At 39.7% G+C, this 18,110-nt stretch overlaps 1 protein-coding gene across 5 annotated transcripts in view; it reads right to left on the reverse strand.

Annotated features, from left to right (window-relative positions):
* Nucleotides 1-706: 706 nt before the first annotated feature.
* Nucleotides 707-18,110, reverse strand: part of mtss1la (MTSS I-BAR domain containing 2a) — a 27,359-nt gene continuing 9,955 nt past the window's right edge. Inside the window, exons 3-15 of one of the 5 annotated variants that reach the window (XM_053234878.1) lie at nucleotides 12,675-15,025; nucleotides 9,835-9,919; nucleotides 9,451-9,542; nucleotides 9,288-9,362; nucleotides 6,938-7,095; nucleotides 6,744-6,851; nucleotides 5,689-5,786; nucleotides 5,046-5,178; nucleotides 4,107-4,181; nucleotides 3,245-3,379; nucleotides 2,798-2,953; nucleotides 2,481-2,646; nucleotides 707-2,031 (exon numbers count right to left, since the gene is read on the reverse strand). In XM_053234878.1, the coding sequence (XP_053090853.1) occupies nucleotides 1,238-2,031; nucleotides 2,481-2,646; nucleotides 2,798-2,953; nucleotides 3,245-3,379; nucleotides 4,107-4,181; nucleotides 5,046-5,178; nucleotides 5,689-5,786; nucleotides 6,744-6,851; nucleotides 6,938-7,095; nucleotides 9,288-9,362; nucleotides 9,451-9,542; nucleotides 9,835-9,884 (2,040 nt within the window). In that variant the 5' untranslated portion in view covers nucleotides 9,885-9,919; nucleotides 12,675-15,025 and the 3' untranslated portion in view covers nucleotides 707-1,237. The remainder of the gene's footprint in view (nucleotides 2,032-2,480; nucleotides 2,647-2,797; nucleotides 2,954-3,244; nucleotides 3,380-4,106; nucleotides 4,182-5,045; nucleotides 5,179-5,688; nucleotides 5,787-6,743; nucleotides 6,852-6,937; nucleotides 7,096-9,287; nucleotides 9,363-9,450; nucleotides 9,543-9,834; nucleotides 9,920-12,674; nucleotides 15,026-18,110) is intronic. The other 4 variants (XM_053234876.1, XM_026927345.3, XM_026927348.3 and 1 more) reach the window with 4 other exon arrangements.

Below are 18,110 nucleotides of genomic sequence, written 5' to 3' on the forward strand. Positions count from 1 at the left end.
ATACACTGTATGGCCAGAAGTTGACATCACACCCATATGTTGAACAACATACTTGTTGAACATCCCATTAATGATTTAGTCTCCCTTTGCAGTTATAACAACATCCACTCTACTGGGAAGGCTTCCCACTAGATTTTGGAGTGTGTCTGTGGGGACTTGCTCATTCAGCCACAAGAGCATTAGTGAGGTCAGACACTGATGTTGGGGAAGGAGGCCTGTGGTCAGCAGTTTGCGTTCTAGTTAATCCCAAAGGTGTCCAGGGTTGAAGTCAGGGCTCTGTTCCGCACCAACCTTGGCAAACCATGTGTTAATGGACCTCACTTTGTGCACAGAGGTATTGTCATGCTGGAACAGATTTGGGTTAGGCCTCTTAGTTCCAGTAAAGCAAAAATATAATGCCACAGCATACAAAGACATCCTACACAATTGTGTGCTTTCAAAATTGTGGCAACAGATTGGGGAAGACCCGCATATGGCTGTGATGGTCAGGTGTCCACAAACTTTTGGCCAAATAGTGTATCTTTAGACAGATTGAAAGTTGAGGAGTCGAAGAGGTGTCAAACCTCTTTTGGTTGTTTCCCAGAATTCAGGCACAGCAACATCCGATTGGTTTTCCTAGACCACCACATATATTTGGACTCTTAGAATTAAGATTAGTCCTATATTTGAAAAAATAAATTAAAAACACATTTTTACCTCTCTAATGTGTGGTACACTTGGGGTGTTTTATTTGGCAGTTTACAGTATATACAATACTTTGTTCATGTGGTCCCTCTGAGTGTGAGTAGGCTACGTTGGTGCTTTTCAACACAACAGCTTTTAGATCAACATGAAGACACTTTGGGTTTTTTTTTTTAACAAAGCCATTACCTAAGGAGAAAGTAAATTAATCAAACTCACTTTACGTCAGTTACAGCTGAATAACATATGACTAACATAGTAATTACAAATCAAAACTCTGAAGGGATACCGGACATAACTAGAATGTTAATATGTACTTTAAACATTTTCTCATCTCTTAAGTTGTAAGTTCATTATAGTTTCCAATAGATGGTAATATTCCTACCAACTTCATAGTCCGAACAGAAATTGTGTCCATTTACACATCACATCACACTGGCCTGCCTTTGTTGGACACCAGTTGTTTGTAGTTTAATATGCACAATTCTTTTTAGCAATTTAATATACACACAAGCATTCTTCTTTGTGCAGAATCTTCACTGAGATCTCAGTGAAGCTATCGCATGATCCTGGGTGCTGACCTGTCATTACAGACGGTTTTCCTGAGACGCACTCCTCTACGGATGGACTTCAAAATGTCCTCACCTTCTGAGAGGGGTCCTGGGTCCTGCTGGCATCCTAGACCGGCCTGGGTGTCTGCAGGAAATGGGAACTGGCCATCTCCAAGAGCATGGGCACTAGCCACCAGCTCACCAATCTTCTCCACCAGGCTGTGGCGGTTGGCAGCCAGAAGCTGGTCCTCCTCTGTGCTGAGAAGTGTAGCTCCAGGCTGCTGGGCATGAACGCGCATCCCAGTGCCTGTGCCCCAAGCCACTGGGTTAGGCAGGCTCATCCGCTTTGGTGAAGCTTTGATCTCCAAGTTCTCCAGAGGTTCCTCATTGTACAAGCTTTCCTCACTGCCATTGTGCTCTGGGGGAGGGCTGGGGAAGCCAGGCGAGTCTGGCACAGTTGGTGTCTTCACTGGGACGATGGGAGGACGGATGGCAATCGGACCCACGTTAGACGGGGTGCGTCTCACGCCAGTTTTGGAGGATGGTGTCCGACGAATGGTGGCTGTACCAGAAGATATGACAGCTCCTCCTCCTCCTCCTTTGCCATTGGATCCAGGTGCACCATGGGCACCCACACCTCCAGGAAGCCCTGCGGTACTTGCAGGTCTCTTGGTCTGGATCATTCGACGGTAATTCTGGGCCAGATTGCTGTTCCGAGGGACAGTAGAAGATTTGTCAAAGTCTGACTGAGCATCACATTCGACATCTCCATTCATTGAGTAGCTGTCATAGTCGGAACCTGTAAAAAGATATTGGGGTCATTATGCGTGATAAATGTAGCCAGTCCTTACCATTACTGATTAGGTTTTGCTTGTGTCAAAATGGCAGATTTTGAAGTAAACTTCATTAAGAGCAGATCTTTTACAGCATGAGATTTATGTGCTCTGTCAAATGTTATACAACCTTCTTCAAATCAAAAACGGAGACCAAGTTGGAGATGGCAATGCTTCTTTTTATTAAAGTTTTCTATTGATTTTACATTATGCTTGTTGTTTGGCTATTTAGAATTCAAATTTTTTTGATAAATTGCAAACAGATGTATATTTTCCTTGCATTTGCATTCACAAATCATGATTTGGCACTCAGTGGCACCTATAGCACTGTGTGGTAAATGCCTGTAATACTGTGTATGGCACTACATGTGGGTATATGTGAGTGTGTGATTCTGTGTGTTGGAAGCGGGGTTACCATGTGAGGGGATGGTATCCTCGGAGCAGGACGGAGTGGTGTTCTGTGTGCTGTATCCGCTCGAATACTGCAGGGAGTCACAGCTGCTCTTCTGCTGCTCCATACTCAGACCACGTGTCAGAACCATGGCAAGCTCACTGGCTGCAGACATCATCGGTTTCCCGTGCTTGAAAAGGAAGAAAGAAGTGAAGAGACATACAGAGAGAGGCACAGTCAGACAGGGAAAAGAGAGATACTTCCATATAGTAAATGAAAAATAATAAGCCATGCAGAGTTAGAAAATCTCATTAGAGTCAAGTTAGTTATTTTCTTTGCACCCTGGCACTGATGTTTGTAGGATTCACTCTAGTCCTGTAAGGGTCCTCGGGGTGCAGAGACCCTCTCGCTCCAGTAGGGGACTCCACAGCCTCACTCCTGCGCTGCAGTGCCACCCCCTGCTGCTCATAGTGAGGTATTTTAGACCAGTCCTGCTGCTGAAACAAAAAACAGGAGCCTGTATAATCAATGCAACCAAAGTGTAAGCAAACTGCAATTAAATCTGCCTATAGAAGAGCATTTGTAGTTATGTAGTTGTAACTGCAAATATTAAAAGGGAAAGAGCAAGTGGGCGTTGCAATGGTGGCAAAATGATGAGCAATTAATTAAAAGAAAAAATGCACATGAAACTAAGTTAATTAAATAATGAAAAGTCTGAAAAGCAAAACAGAATGCAGAATGAATGAACTAATATGAAATGTGACCAACTGGCCAAAATAAAAACAAACCTTCCAGTGATGAACTTTGGTTGTGGGTGAGGGGGAGTGTGATCCAGGGGAATGATTATAGGATATAAAAGGGAGAGGTCTGATGGAGCCATTGTAAGTGTGAGCAAGGTGGAAAGTAGCGAAGGACGAGCCAAACTGTGGAGACGGAATGACATTTGGTCAGATTGTCAGAATGTTTATTGAGGACAGACTCCATTAAGGTCGATAAGGCAGTGTAACAGAAGCAAAATCATAAAGTATATGCAGGGTTCTTGCCTCTTCCAGGCCCTTGCACCAATTTTTTTTGGACATTCTACATTTTCAATGTTTTCTTACAAATTTAAGTCATTAACTGTACCAGGAAATAGGAAAAAGTGGAATGTTAACTGTGTTAATGCAGAAAATCAGGAAGAAACTCATTTACAATCTTGAAATGATCAGAATTTTTCTTTAGTAATAGAATATCCCTCTTCTTCTTCTTCTTTCGGCTTTTCCCTTCAGGGGTCTCCACAGCGAATCATCACTCTCCACCTATCCCTATCTTCTGCATCCTCAGTAATAGAATATCCCTATTTTTCCAAAATGTTTTCTGAATTTCTCTACATTTCCAGGAAATAACTGACTTTCAAATTCCTACATTTAGGGAATTTAGACATTTATACAGTATAGACCTGAGCAAGAACCCCATCCAGGCCAAAATACTAAATCAGACCCAACAAAGCATAAATCTGAGGAAAAAGCAAAAACTGAAGAAGAAGAAAAAATAGCAGAAGTGTGGAAGTGTTGAGTGAGAGAACATTTTATTGTACATATTGTGTGCAGTTTGATATGTTGTTGAGTTTGAGATCAGGATACAGATTATGTTGTACGGTGTAATACTCACTGCTATGGGAGAGCCACACTCGCTTACAGACTGACATGTCTCCGATGCTTCAGAGGATGCAGAGCTGGATGACTTCTGTTATAAAAAAAAATGTTAAAGATGTTGTTACGTTCATTATGATAAATAGAGACACACACCTAGAAGAATACTGTTAATATTAGATTAGTACAGCTCACAGGCCAAAAACAGCCTGCTGCCGCATTGTCTCATTGCCTTGCAGAAAAAAAAAATACAGAAATGGCACTAAGTACCTACTGCTCCACATATTCCCAATAGTGCAGTAATATCTAGAATTCACAGCAGACCCGTAGCTTAGCAACTGCACATGTTCCGCATGTGCCACTGTACAGCGTGAGTGGGCTCACATCTCACAGGAATGAAATGCTGGTTAAAATGAAGCCTAGCTGTTGCACTGGATGCAGATCAGACCTCTGTCTAAAACAATTCACAAACGTGTCAGGTGTTGGCCTTTAATGTCATTGAATGATTTACTCCAAATCCCAAAATGTAATATCCAGTGATTTTAGAGACCTACTAATATGGTGAAAAACAAAATGTTTATGGAAGGCAAAGACAAAGGACACTCTAAGGACAAATTACATTCTTCTTCTTCTTGAGATATTTTTCTTAAAGTTACTATATATTTTCAATATTTGGAAAATGTATTATAAATATAATATAGATACTGTATATCTATTATATAGAGATATACTACAAAAAGCATTAATACATTTGTGTTATCACCTCATAGAGCAAAATAGTTAAATAATTTCTGTAAGCCCTTCTTTTTCCTAGAAACGTCCAGTTCTACTTTCAGAGTCCAGGTGTTAATTGACAGAAAAGATAATAATATGTTAAAATTTAATAATTTTAGTTTATGGCCTTTGTGTTGTGGCCCAGGCAGAATCTGAGTCTGAAACTCCTGGATTAGTGAATCACCTGGCTGGTAATGTCTGATGGCATGGGAGAAGGAGGTTTGGAGTGCATGTTGGCATCATGAGAGATGAATCCAGAATCATGAGAGGAGACACTGCTCAGGCGATGAGCGCCACCTGGTGGTAGATGCACCAAACTAAAAGCCAAAGAGAGATTAAAAAATCTGAGCTTCCTGTAAATTAGGGATAAAAGTGATATATTGTTGCATTCAGTCTTAAATACTTATCAGTTTCTACTGTTTCAAATGACATGTAATAACCATAATATTTCAAAGACATCTTAGAAAATCTGTGAGTCATAATATTCCTATGCAATAGATCTGGCTTGTTTTCTTTATATCAGGTTCCTGTTAGCATTTTTCTGGCTCTGCCTCTAAACCGGAGCAGCTCTGTCTCTTTTCCTTCAAAGGAAACTCATATTTAGTTTCAGCTAAAGTGGTGGGATTATTTGTGGAAAGGTGAAGTCTTGTCAATGTTCAGCAGAGTACTCTATAAATAACAAACTGCTCCTTTAATACTATATCCAGAACAAAAATCCACTGTTTTACACTAAAGTATGAAACCAATAAATGGATTTTAAAGCAAGAGTATACATTACATTAACAGCGGATCAGTGTAAAACATCACTGATCTGATATGTTAAGCACCTGCACAGGCTGCTCTTCCTGGAGCCTGTACTGCTGGGGGAAGAAGGGGGAGTCTGGTAGGACCAGCTGTAGTCAGAACCCTTCAAGTCCAGGATAACCTAGTAAAAAAAAGAAAAAAAAGGTGGATAATCAGTATAACACAGATCAGCATTTAATCTCAATTTATAGTACATTACATGGCTTTGGCCTAAAGTAAAGCGCTAAAAGTGAAGACAGGAGCTACATTTCTAACTAGACAAAGTTGAACATTAGACCCTGTTTCTGAATGCCATGTAACAATACTAACCAGTTAGCTAACACTATGCTAACTGTCACTACACTAAGTGCCTCTGGGTGTGACTGAGTTTGTGACCCAGACCAGGATAAAGCAGAAGACGGATAAATGAACGTTTGGGTCTTTGTAGACTGTTTGGCACAAATTATAAATACGCCGATTCTTATTCACACAACAATATGTTCCTGGAAAGCATCTATGGCCCTTACTTAAACCACAGCCCTTAATGTTCATTTTCCAGCCATCTGACAGCTGCGTTTAATGGAGCAAAGTTAGCGAGCAGGTGAGTATTTGATAGCTGCCACTTGCTGACATGCTTTATGCCTAGAACTACCTGCTAACTCGATTGAATTTATTTGACACTGCAGGCTCAGTCGGCACACGATACACACATATCAGACACAAGACTTTTCCTTAAAGGAAAACTCCACCCTGAATGACTTGCATATTACAACCAACGAATTAGCACCGGCATAAATAAGTACATCACCAACAGTTCAATATAAACATATTTCATGTGTTTCAGGGTGGAGTTTTTCTTCAAGTAGCTACAATGTTATGAAAATGCAAAATGTTATTCAGTCACCTTAAAATCAAGGATTTTCCAGTCATTTATTCACAGCGCAGTTCAACTTTAGTATTTATAAGATTTTCAAGCATCTATATGAACCCTGACAATAAGTCTTGAGAGTTTCTCCTAAAGAATCTAAAAGAGGGTGTGGCCATGATGGTAAATTGCATATCTACAATATTGCATCATTATAACAGTTTAGGAAAGTACCTGTTCACTGGCCTCTGGTAGTTTATGTGGATCAGTGGTCAGCACAGATAGATCATCCATAATGGCCTGGAGATGAGTTACCTCTCCCAGCATAGAAATCTCTCCATTCTAAAAATAAAAAACACACGATCAGTTCAGACACTTCACACTTCACTCAAGCCATGATTATGCTGCACAGTATTCTCTAGACTCACCACTACAGGCTGCAAGAAGCTAATGAAGGTGCAGTAGCGGCCCCTCTCTTCGAGGAGGGCTCGGCGCACGGCTTGCTTCTCCGTCTCCTCCATCAGCAAGTACATGTCACTCACATCCTGCATAGCACTGTCCAACTGAGGCTGCAGCCCTCCTCGACCTGTGAGAGATAAACAGGAAAAGAAGAAAGAAAGAAAGAGCAGGTGAGGCCTAACGAAGAAAAAGCAGAGGCAGATTATAGTAAATGGATCATGGAATATTAATAGGGAGACACTGTGCATGGATAGATCCACAAAACTGCAATATGGACTGGCAGGCAGCACGTATGATGGGTGAGAACATGAGATGAGACGTCTGAAGAGTATGTTAGCCAAGATGTAGATATTCAGATGTGGAATGTCAGCATTAAGTCAATACAAAGAACTCACATGAGAATCTGGACAGTTGAAGAGATAATGATAAGAAAATTGATGGCTCTTCATACACCCAGAGTTTAGAAGATATCAAATACAAACACCAATAAAATGAAACAAAAGCATGGTGTAGTTTGAACACACAAAGACACATGCACTCCAAGTATCCTTCGATGACAGTACAGCATGCAGAAAATCAAGCACGGAGTCGAGACAAATTCTTTCAAGCTAAATGAAATGGTCTACAGACTAAATGCAGTAGGTAATAGCTTGTGTTTTTAAATACATACCTGGGAGTTCTAAAGTTTTTATGGTGCGCACGTCAAGCAAGCAAAAGCACGAGAGAGATAGAGAAAAAAGGCAGGTGAGATAAAGAGCATCAGAAACAAAGGATTGCACATGTTAGGAAGGATGCAAGAGAATCCAGTTGCGAGAAAGTCAAGGAAGCACAACCATAAGTTCAAAACACAGCATAGATATTAAAAACCTCAATAAAGCTGACAAACAATCTGCTTTAGCCCTCTGAAATATAATGCAATGTGTCTCCACCAGGGGGTGCTACTGAGCTGAACTGTTTATCACACTATTGTTGTAGCACATGAAGTCATCTCACTTGATTTATACACAGCACTACTGAATTTGTAAATCTGAAGGTGTGGATTAATTTTCTATAGCAGCAGCTCTGAGAGTACTGCAAACAATAATCCAAATCACAGGTTTATATTAACACGCTTGTTCTAATGCATTACTGTTGTTTCTACAAAGAGTGTCCCTAAAGTCTCCATGCATAGGGGAAATGAATACCTTTTTGGCAGAAGGTCTTCTAAAATTTTTTATGCTTAGTTTATATAATTTTTTTTTCAGATAGCCTTTAAGAATGCCTTTGACAAAAGAGGAACGTATTGAAATCATTCTCATGGCTGGATCAGGAAGCTGTCACAAGGCTGTGATGGACTTTAACAGGAAATATGGCAAGAACATCACACACGACACTGTTGCCAAACTTCTTAACAAATTCAAAAAGACTGGAAGTGTTGCAGACCAGCCGAGAAGCGGATGTCCATGAACATCCACTGACGAAGCACAACCGACATGGTGCTGGCGTACATAGTCCCTTATGTACAGAGACTTTTGGGACACCCTGTATAATAACTCATTTACAGGGACTTGACTGGTGGATGCTCCGCATAATCAAAAATATTTGTAAACAAATGAAAAGCATGTTATTTAACAAAGAAAAATGTATAGTCATTGATACAGTAAAGTTTTCTGTAAGAAGATGTTTCTGTAACATTTATGTAAGCATACAGTGTCAGCACTTTGTAACGGTCAGAGGTAAAGCTGTAACGTTAAGTTTAACACCACGAGAGTCTTTAATATAGAAGACTTTGCACTTTCTGGTTTCTCAGTAACATTACAAGCTGCATTTTTCTGTCTTAACTTCAGCAGAGAGAAAAAAAGAGAGGCTGGTGAAGGAATGAATGTTTATAGCTGCTATAATGTAAGTGATAACTGGAACTAACTTGTCTTGCTGATGTTCCATAACATTAAATGTAACTCAAAATGCTTAATAAAACATGAAGTGTCATTCTTTAAAAAAAAATTGTAAACATTGGAAAATGGCTATGGGAGACAAGGAATAAAAACACTACTGGATGTGCTCCTATTCGAAAATAATCTCCTTCATGTGAGAACACCACACATCACACCACCCCACAGCGTGGATTATTTTCCTATAACGGTGCCCAAGTGTGTTTTATTCCTTACTTATCCAACCAGCAGAAATGAGTTGAGTTTGGAATCATATCACTCTCTAGTGCTAAACATGATGTCCATGTCAGTCTTATGTCAGCGGAATATAAAATGAGGAGATGTTGTTTGGTTTGTAGAATGTGAAGATAGCAGTTGTGATGGCAAAAACGAATGGAATGTTACACACCTTTCCTGGCCTTTTTCTGTAGCTTCAGAGTATCAGAGGACTTCTTCTTGATTTCCTGTCGAGACCGTTTGTATTCTGTAACACAGAAATAAAGACAGAAACAGTGAGAGAACTGGCATCTTTATGATTGATTAGAAAGACTAAATTCAGTCATCAGCCATACCTTTGGCATGATCTTTATCTAGAAGAGCAGCTGTCTTCTTCCACTCCTCTATCTTGTCTTGGAGTGGTGTGACCAGTTTTTCCATAAGAGCACTGAATGTGGTGGAATAGCAAGGCATCAATAAAAACCGACGCGTAAGCAATGTGGATATAAAAGCATTTCCAGTGTTTATTAGGCCTTTAGTGGTAATGTGAGTGTAAATTCACTCATTGCAAAAAATAACCCATCAGACCCTTTAAGCAGTGGATTGATCGATGAGAATGTAAGGTCATCTGGACAGTGGAAAATCAATGCCTGGCATGGTCAGCTACTTTTTTCTCACTCTTAATTGAAGGGGAGGTAGGGCTAAAAGTAATATGGGACATGACTGCATCGATCACTCACTTGGTAAAGTGTCGCAGTTTGGCCTCAATGCTGCGGTGGCGCATGCACATTCGGGTCAGAGCAGAACCAATGTCCCTGGTAGCACCTAGAAAAACAGGCATAACCGAACATTAGGCAAACAAATCAAACATTGAAGTCGGGACAACATAACCACAACAAGGCACTAGCTAGAAAGCAAAGCAGGATTCAAAGTGAAGAGGCCACTAAGCAAACAAAAGGTCAAGCAAGGTCAAAGCATTGTAAAGCAGTCATATTACAATGTTCATGTTTAATTTAAAATGTTATCGTAAATGCAGCTGAAAAAGAAAATGGTATCTCTTGAATGAAAAAATGGGGTCTTGAGTCTGAACACAGTCTACCATGTGACTGCTGTGAACTACAACACAGCTTCTCATATCAAGATCAGTACAACACACAATGTTAAAATGTGCAAATAAAGTAAATCTGCAAAGTGTAGATCCAGAAATGCTCATCTATGTGAGTTATGCATCACTAAAAAAAGCAATTTAAGATAATCCATGATTATTAATAACATCTGACAATTAGAGACTGATACAACAAAATTAGAGACTGAAACAACAAAAATATGATCTGAAAGTAAGGTCCATATATTTAGGGGAACCACACTTGCATACACACATATGTTTGAGTAGCCAATGTTGGTAGTCTGTAATTATGTACTTTTCGTAATGTTTAATAGCTTTCATAAGGTGATGTATGAAAGGTTCAGGCGGCTCCTCACATTCTCCCTTTCCCCTCGCTCCAGCCAGGTCCAAAGGGAAAAGGAGGGAGCCTAGTAAAGGGATATCCCTCTATTCTTCCTCACAGTGTCTGCCTTTCCTGTCCGCTCTGTTTCCTAAAGACCATTATTGCAGGAGAGAATGGGAGAGGCCTGTGCTAATCTGGTCTACTGCAGTAGCACGCACTGCAAAGCAGCTCAGCCTTATTACACTATGTGTACCTAAAATACAGCGTTTTCTGTACTACATTTAACTCTGATTATGGGATACTCCCAAAGTGCAAAGCATACACACCAAGCTACAATACCAATCCAAAATTTGCGTACACTTGCTGGAAACAATTTCCTGAAGTAAATCTGACAAAGCAGCATCTATGTTAATGTATACATACTAGAAAATTAAAGAATGTTATACTGCTCATATGGATTTGTATGGTGGACACATCATAAAATCTAAAGCTAAAATTTAAAAAATATGTTATTTAATGACGAAAAACGTACAGTTCTTGATACGGTGCTTTTTTCTGTGAGGAGGCATTTATTTAACATTTATGAAAGGAGTCCTCTGTCTTCTGAGTGCTTTGTAATGATCAGTAAGTTTTCAGAACACGGACTTTGTGCTTTCTGGCTTCTTGGGAACATGACAACCTGTGTTTTTAATTTTTTTTGTCTTATTAACTTCAAGAGAGAGACAAAAGAGAGGCTGGTGAGGGAATGACTTTATAACTGCCAGAACATAAGTGATAACAGGAATGGTTAAAAGTATGACATGTCAATCATTAATAAATTTTAAGTAACTATAGTGAGTGAGGTTTGTACAACTTACGCCAGGCTGTAGAACAGAGATAAAATACAAATTTTTTTGGTAGTTAAGGGTTCTTTGCTTCCTAAGGGGTTCTACTTAAATCCCTCTCTGATAAGGTAACAGAACTTTTAAGGATTTCAGCAGAGGGACAAAGCAATGACCCCATGAGGTTTCTGGATTTAACCAGAAAAGCATCATAATTGGCCCTTTACATAGGCTTATGCATAAACAGTTTTTACTTGAAAAACTGTGACTGTACCAAACTTTTCTGATAAAACAAAAAAGTTAAACCTAGTTTTTCATGATATAATAAAAAATTATATCACATTTTAACAGCGGCAATTTTCAAATACTAGATCCATCATAATGTATTAAGAGGATGAAGAATTGTTTTGATTCTGCACCCTGAATCAACATCAAATATGAACAGTCTAGAGATTCTAATCTCTACTGTAGATAATGATTAAATGTCTGGTTCATGACTCTTGATATTGTGTTAAGTAAGGAATAAATAATAATGGGGCATGCTGGGGTGGTGTGATAAGGCCTGACACAAACCGTAACAAACTGCTGACACCAGAGACTAATTCTATAAATGTTGAATATTTCCTAACAGAAAGATTTGCAAAATTAATGATTATATGTTTTTCTTTATTAAATAACAACAGATTTAAAAAAAACAATTCCTGTCCCTGTGAATCAGCTGTTATTATAAAATGATAATATATTAGAACATTAATAAAACCTGCGAAATTTGAATTACTGCTGGTACTATTGTCAGAGCTGCTGTTATAGTTCATCAACACCTTCTGACCAATCAGATTTGAGAATTCAACAGCACTGTGGTGTAATCTATTTTGTGCTCTAACTCACTGGGTGGGACAGTGACTGCAGTACTACAGCCCAGGTGACATCAAGAGGAAGGAAATGTGAAAGGTCAGACAGCTGAACAGGTTCAGGATATGGAAAAATGACCCACACCTATCACTTGTCCTGAACAAACATAGAGATACAAAGATCTGCACAGGTAATGTGCAGATACACAAATGTACCAGCTCTAAAATAAGATATATCCAGCATTGCATGTTTTGGTTTTTATTACTTTGCATAGTTAAATTACAAAGATGCACTGTTCTGTTTTCTGTCTTCTCACTATATTTTCTGTGTAGTTTAAGCACAAACACCATAAACTGCAAGACTTGAAAGTGTGTGAGGTGGTCAAATTTTTATCACAAAAACAGATCCCAAAGACAACCCCACACACAGACACACACACAGACATACACACACACACACCTGCCAGCTTCCCTTTCCCTTCCCCTCCCTCAAGGGATCAGCTGACAGCTCCATCCTGAAAGAACTCAGAGTCTTCCTGCATCAAGCAGTCCCCTGGCCTTCTGCCCTGACCGGACGCATGCAACTCCCACAGCTTTTCCCGAACCTGAGATGCTCCATTCAGCGTGCTGCCTGCTCCATCCAGCACCTGCCCACGCCTGAGTAAGCCATTCAGCCAAGTTGCAGTGGGGGGAGGGGGGTAAAGGGGCACTCTGGAGGGACTACTCACGTGGTTGCTCATGTTCTGCCACTTCGGGTATTTTTGCCTGTGTCAGCTTATGAAAGCATATGGAAAAGCCATAATACAGAGGACAGGCGCTACTGTAACATTATAAAGCTCAAGTGTCTGCATTTTGGAGAGGAGGATTTGGGACATCTGTTTTATATGTCTGTCCGTAAGTAGAAGGGATTCAGCAGTGTAAACGAGAGCTCTAACAACCAGGACATTTCCAAAACCGCACTCACAATGGACGATTTCAAAGCTGATCTGATTCTAATCCAAACTTAACCCAATTTGTGTAATTAGAAGCTGGTATTATTTCAGCTAATCCGGGAGAGAGACGTTTTGCTGACAGAAAGCTCACACACGTTACCCATTTTAGCACTGGAGCAAACCCCTGATTTAAAAAATTGCCTCACAGGTGTCTGAAATGATGATGACCCTGTCAAACCCTTGCATCCATGGAATTCAGAGAAGCTGGAGTCATTTTCTTCTTTACCACATCTTTCTGTCTCTTAAGTACCCTAATTTGCTCTCTGTTCCCCTGGCTCCTTCCCTCCATCACAGACATGTGTGTACGTGTGCAGGTGCGGCCGAGACTGCCAGTCGCTCTGGGGCTGTGTGTGGAAGGCTGCAGTCTCCATGGTTTCTCTACACGGCCTGCTGAGGAGCGAATCAATGCCTGGCACTGCAACAGCATGTCAGTGTGAGCGAGTCCAACAAAATTATTCATGGAACGTCTCAGTTAGTCTTGCTAACTTCCAGATATATCCAAAATACACACATTTACACATCCACAGAGTCAGGTAAGAGCAGCACAAGGACATGATTATGATATATTCATTATGAAACTTCAGCCACTCTCAATGACATTCTGTATACCATTCATGTGAAGATGATGTGTTTTTTCTCATTTAAAATGAAACTACTCTAGAAGGAGGAAATCATGTCAGAAAGACATACACTAATAGCAATTCACTGGATAGTCCAGTATGGTAAAGTACATTACAGTAAAAAAAAATCTGTTATCCGAAATTTGGTTGTTTTTTTCTCTGCCATATGATATATGATAAAATTGAATTTTACCTTTCTGGTAAAGCTATCAAGAGCACCAATCATATGGGTGGAGCCAGAAATAGATCACACTACTGACTGGTCAAGAAAGTACAGTAGAAAATTTTTTGCTGTCTCTGTCTCTGCGTGAAGGTTTGAATGGGGAATTGAAGAAATGATGGACCACATGAGCCATAAGATCATAAGGTCTGAATAATCATTGGAGATTTGAGGAAATCTCGATTCAAATGTCACTTGCTGCACTGTTGCTTTGTCGCTTGCTCCGTGGTGTGCACATACATCGAAAATGAGTGGTCGTCTGTCGCTTCCTAGTGTGAGTGTAAGGTAATCAGACCTATGAACATTCTCCAGTGTTGTTAGTGTTCGCAATTAACACTAACACCATGAAATCCACCTGATGTCACCAAACCAGAATCTCCATAAAGCCCTCCTACATGAATAGTTCAGGGTTTGCATTAGTAAACATAGCACAGTATTTGCTGGAAAAGTGCTGTGTCATAGATTGGCTGGTATCTGAGTTACATAAAGAAACTAGGACTGCTTGCTTGGACAAAAATAGCATGCTGTACTTTTACTGCTAGCAACATGATCCCAAAATTCCTGGCCAATGCTTCATCATTGGCCTGCGTTCATTTGCCCAAAATTATTATTATTATTGATCACACCAGTACCACAGAAAATTTAGCTCTGAGAATCCTCTCCTCATGAGACCACAAAACAGTATTGTCTGTTAGAAGGCTCACTTGCAGGATTCTTGATTGGTATTGAAAAGGACAATACTGCAATAACGATCCACAAATTACATTTTGGGTAACCCTAGAAGGAACACTCCAATCCAGTGAGAGCGTTACTGATCATACTCTTATGCACATGCAGCCGTACAGGGCATGTAGCACACTGAGACTCCAGCTTAGCTATATCCCTGTGGGAGAGCCCTCCTCTGTGCTCCAGAAGCAGGGTCTCAGCTGGCAGGGACAGTTTTGCCGGTGGAGCATGGTGGGGAGTAAATCCTCTGCGACTGAAACCCAAACATGACACAAATACATGCTGCTTCAGTACTCTCAGTACAAAAAAACCCCTAAATGTAATATTATAGTGGGGAAAAACACTTGCAATGATTTATTCATGTTCGTGATCTTGATGTATACATCAGGATGTGATCAATACGTGCTAAAATCAATCAATCAATCAATCAATCAATTAATTAAAGCTATTAAAAATGACATCATAATGAATCACAAACTAAATTCCAAACTGTTTAAAGCACTCATTCTTCGCTCAGGGCCTAAATATCCTTACAGATTCTACATAAACATTGGGATGTTCCAATATTCACATTTCTGAGTGGTGTGAATGAAGCTGTGTGTGAAGGTTGCTGGATATACACTTTTCCAAACAGTGAGACTTAAAATGTCAGACACTATGTGCTCTCTCACACACCGAGACCAAACGTGAGCAGGAGATGTGGACGGGGGGGCAGGGCGAGAAAACAGAGCTGACTGGAATCATATAGGCCGTCTGCACTAAATTACTCAGGACTGTCTCTAAGCAAGGAAGAAATTTAAGGGGTGTCTGTGAGTGTGTGTGTATGTGTGTGTGTGTGCAGAAGATGTTTACTCTGAGACTTCCTGCCAAGGGGATCAAGCACTGCTGCTAAAAATACCCTTTACTCCTCTTGTCACTCTCCAGATGTGTTTTGTGTTACCTCTAAACGCAAAAACACACAGACACACACACACACACACACACACACAGCTTTACAGGGGCTTTTCAGACAGACGTATTATAACTGGATCTCAAGAATTTTGTTGTTTCTTTTATTCCTTTCAGCATACTGAACTATCACTAAAAGCTGACATTTGAGAGCAACAGTAAAGTAACAGTTCTACAGCCACATTGTCAAAGGCTATAACCTGAAACATGTTTACTTCCTTTTCCAGCTCTGACTGATTCTCCTTTTCTCACCCTCTCTCCGTACCTTCTATTTACGGGGTCTGGGTAAACATGCCGTACTGTTATTTTCCTCTGTTCCACCCTTCACTTTATACATACACAGTATATACAGTATGTCAGGTTACCACCTGAACCCACTCACGGTTCAACACATAGACAATTGACAAAAACCTTACCCTGGATTCCCAGCCAGCCTCCACGTCAGCTGATGAACTCCACAATGAGTAATAATACTCACAACCCGCTGACAGTCACCAGACTCCTGATTAAACACACACCTGTTCTCAAACTACACAAACTTTTAAATAATCCAGGCCCTTACATAGACTTTGAGAAGTCTTGTTTGTAATGTTACTCTGGTTTGATATTTGCTTTGTTTAGACTTTTGCCCATTTAGTACAGTCCAGTTTGTACCTCTTTGCCGATCTGAAATCACTTTTCATCTTTGTCTTTAACAGTGTGCTATGTTTGTAGTCATTTGTAGAAATAATGTGAGCAATAACATGAGATATATGCAGAAAAAAGAAATTCTATCCCTTTACCTAATATAACAACAAATACATTTGATTTGATGAAGTCATCATTTTGGTGAAGATATCAGTACCATCTTTGTTACTTCATTTCAGGTCATTTAAGAAATTTTTTTAATTGTATATAACAGCAAAGCTCTAACCATAGTGCTGGCTGTAAAGCAAATCACAGGTTGATATTAATGGGCGTGGTCTAATATGTTATCATTTCTATAGTAGCAGTTAATTCATAAGGACTTGCATAGAGGACTCTCCACATAATCTAGGACTAATCGTTGATAGCGTAAAGCTTTCTTTAAGGATATATTTATATAACATATATGGAAATCTTCAGAACAGAAGACTTTCCGGTTTCTCGGTAACTGTATCTTTTTTTTTTTACTTTTTCATAGCTAATATGTTGGAAATAATAAAAAGAACTAACATAAAACGATGTTCCGCAACATTAAACACTATAAAAACTATAAAAAAGTATGACAAGTCGTTCTGTAATTTATAAAAGGCTGGCACACTGAAGTTTTATAAGAGGAATAAAACACTTCAGGGTATGCTGTTAGCAAAATAATAACTTCAGGATTATGCCCTCAAATGTGTGCGTGTATGTATGTATATATATATATAAAATTTCATCACTGTATATTGTATGAATAGAGGTATTTAAAAAAACATAGCAAGCCCTTAATGGTTCAGATTAGCTTTTATTAATAAAGCAAATTATTTAAGAATAAAAATTGCTTTTAATAATAAAGCACATTATTTAATAACTTTTATTATTTATTCAATGACTACAGTGACACTAACAGCAAAAGTATGTCGTTATGAGAGTGCGGAATGTAAGGCTGGATGGGTTCTGGGACTTTACTGGGTTAAAAATAAGCCCTTTATTATCCTTCCGCTTTTCTCGCAGCACAAGATAGCTGAACTTAAAGGTGTTGAGAGGTACATGCAGACGATGCATCTCTGTGCAATTTAAACAGGTTCCTCAGTACACTTAAAATGTTTTGTGATGTGCTAGAAATGAGTGAAGCATACTAAGTGTGAAGCTTAATCTCCTGTGCCAATTCTCACTCATGCCCTACACTCCAGATGGCTGCTACAGATAACGTGCCATCTGCCAGTCCAGAGCACCGGGACGATAAGCAGCACACACACACATACACACTGCCACAAATGTGCAGAAAGTCAGACCGTGTGTCAGAGCAAGGTAAAGAGGATTACACGTCTCTGCATCACTACTGCAAAATTACACTGCACTGCACTGAAGCACCTTACACACATACACACACAAGTTTGCCTTACTGTCCTAGTGAGGACCTTCCACTGATAAAATTATGAATACAGCTGAGTAATGCTATGCCTACACCTAAACTTAATGCTTATCTCAGTAAAAAGGGAAACTTTTGACTCTTAGTTTTTAAACTATCTCCACAAGTTCAAATCTGTCAGATATTCCTGTCCTTGTGTAGACATTTGGTCCCCACCAACATACAAAAACATGCCCTCACACACACCTCAAGCAATGTCTGAGCACAAACGTAGAAGACACAAAACAGCCCCCAGAGCCATCATTAAAACAACACCCAATTACTATGACTCCTACTCCAACAGAGAGGTCTGAGA

This window comes from Pangasianodon hypophthalmus, chromosome 6, assembly GCF_027358585.1.
Source record: "Pangasianodon hypophthalmus isolate fPanHyp1 chromosome 6, fPanHyp1.pri, whole genome shotgun sequence".
NCBI classification, from domain to species: domain Eukaryota; kingdom Metazoa; phylum Chordata; class Actinopteri; order Siluriformes; family Pangasiidae; genus Pangasianodon; species Pangasianodon hypophthalmus.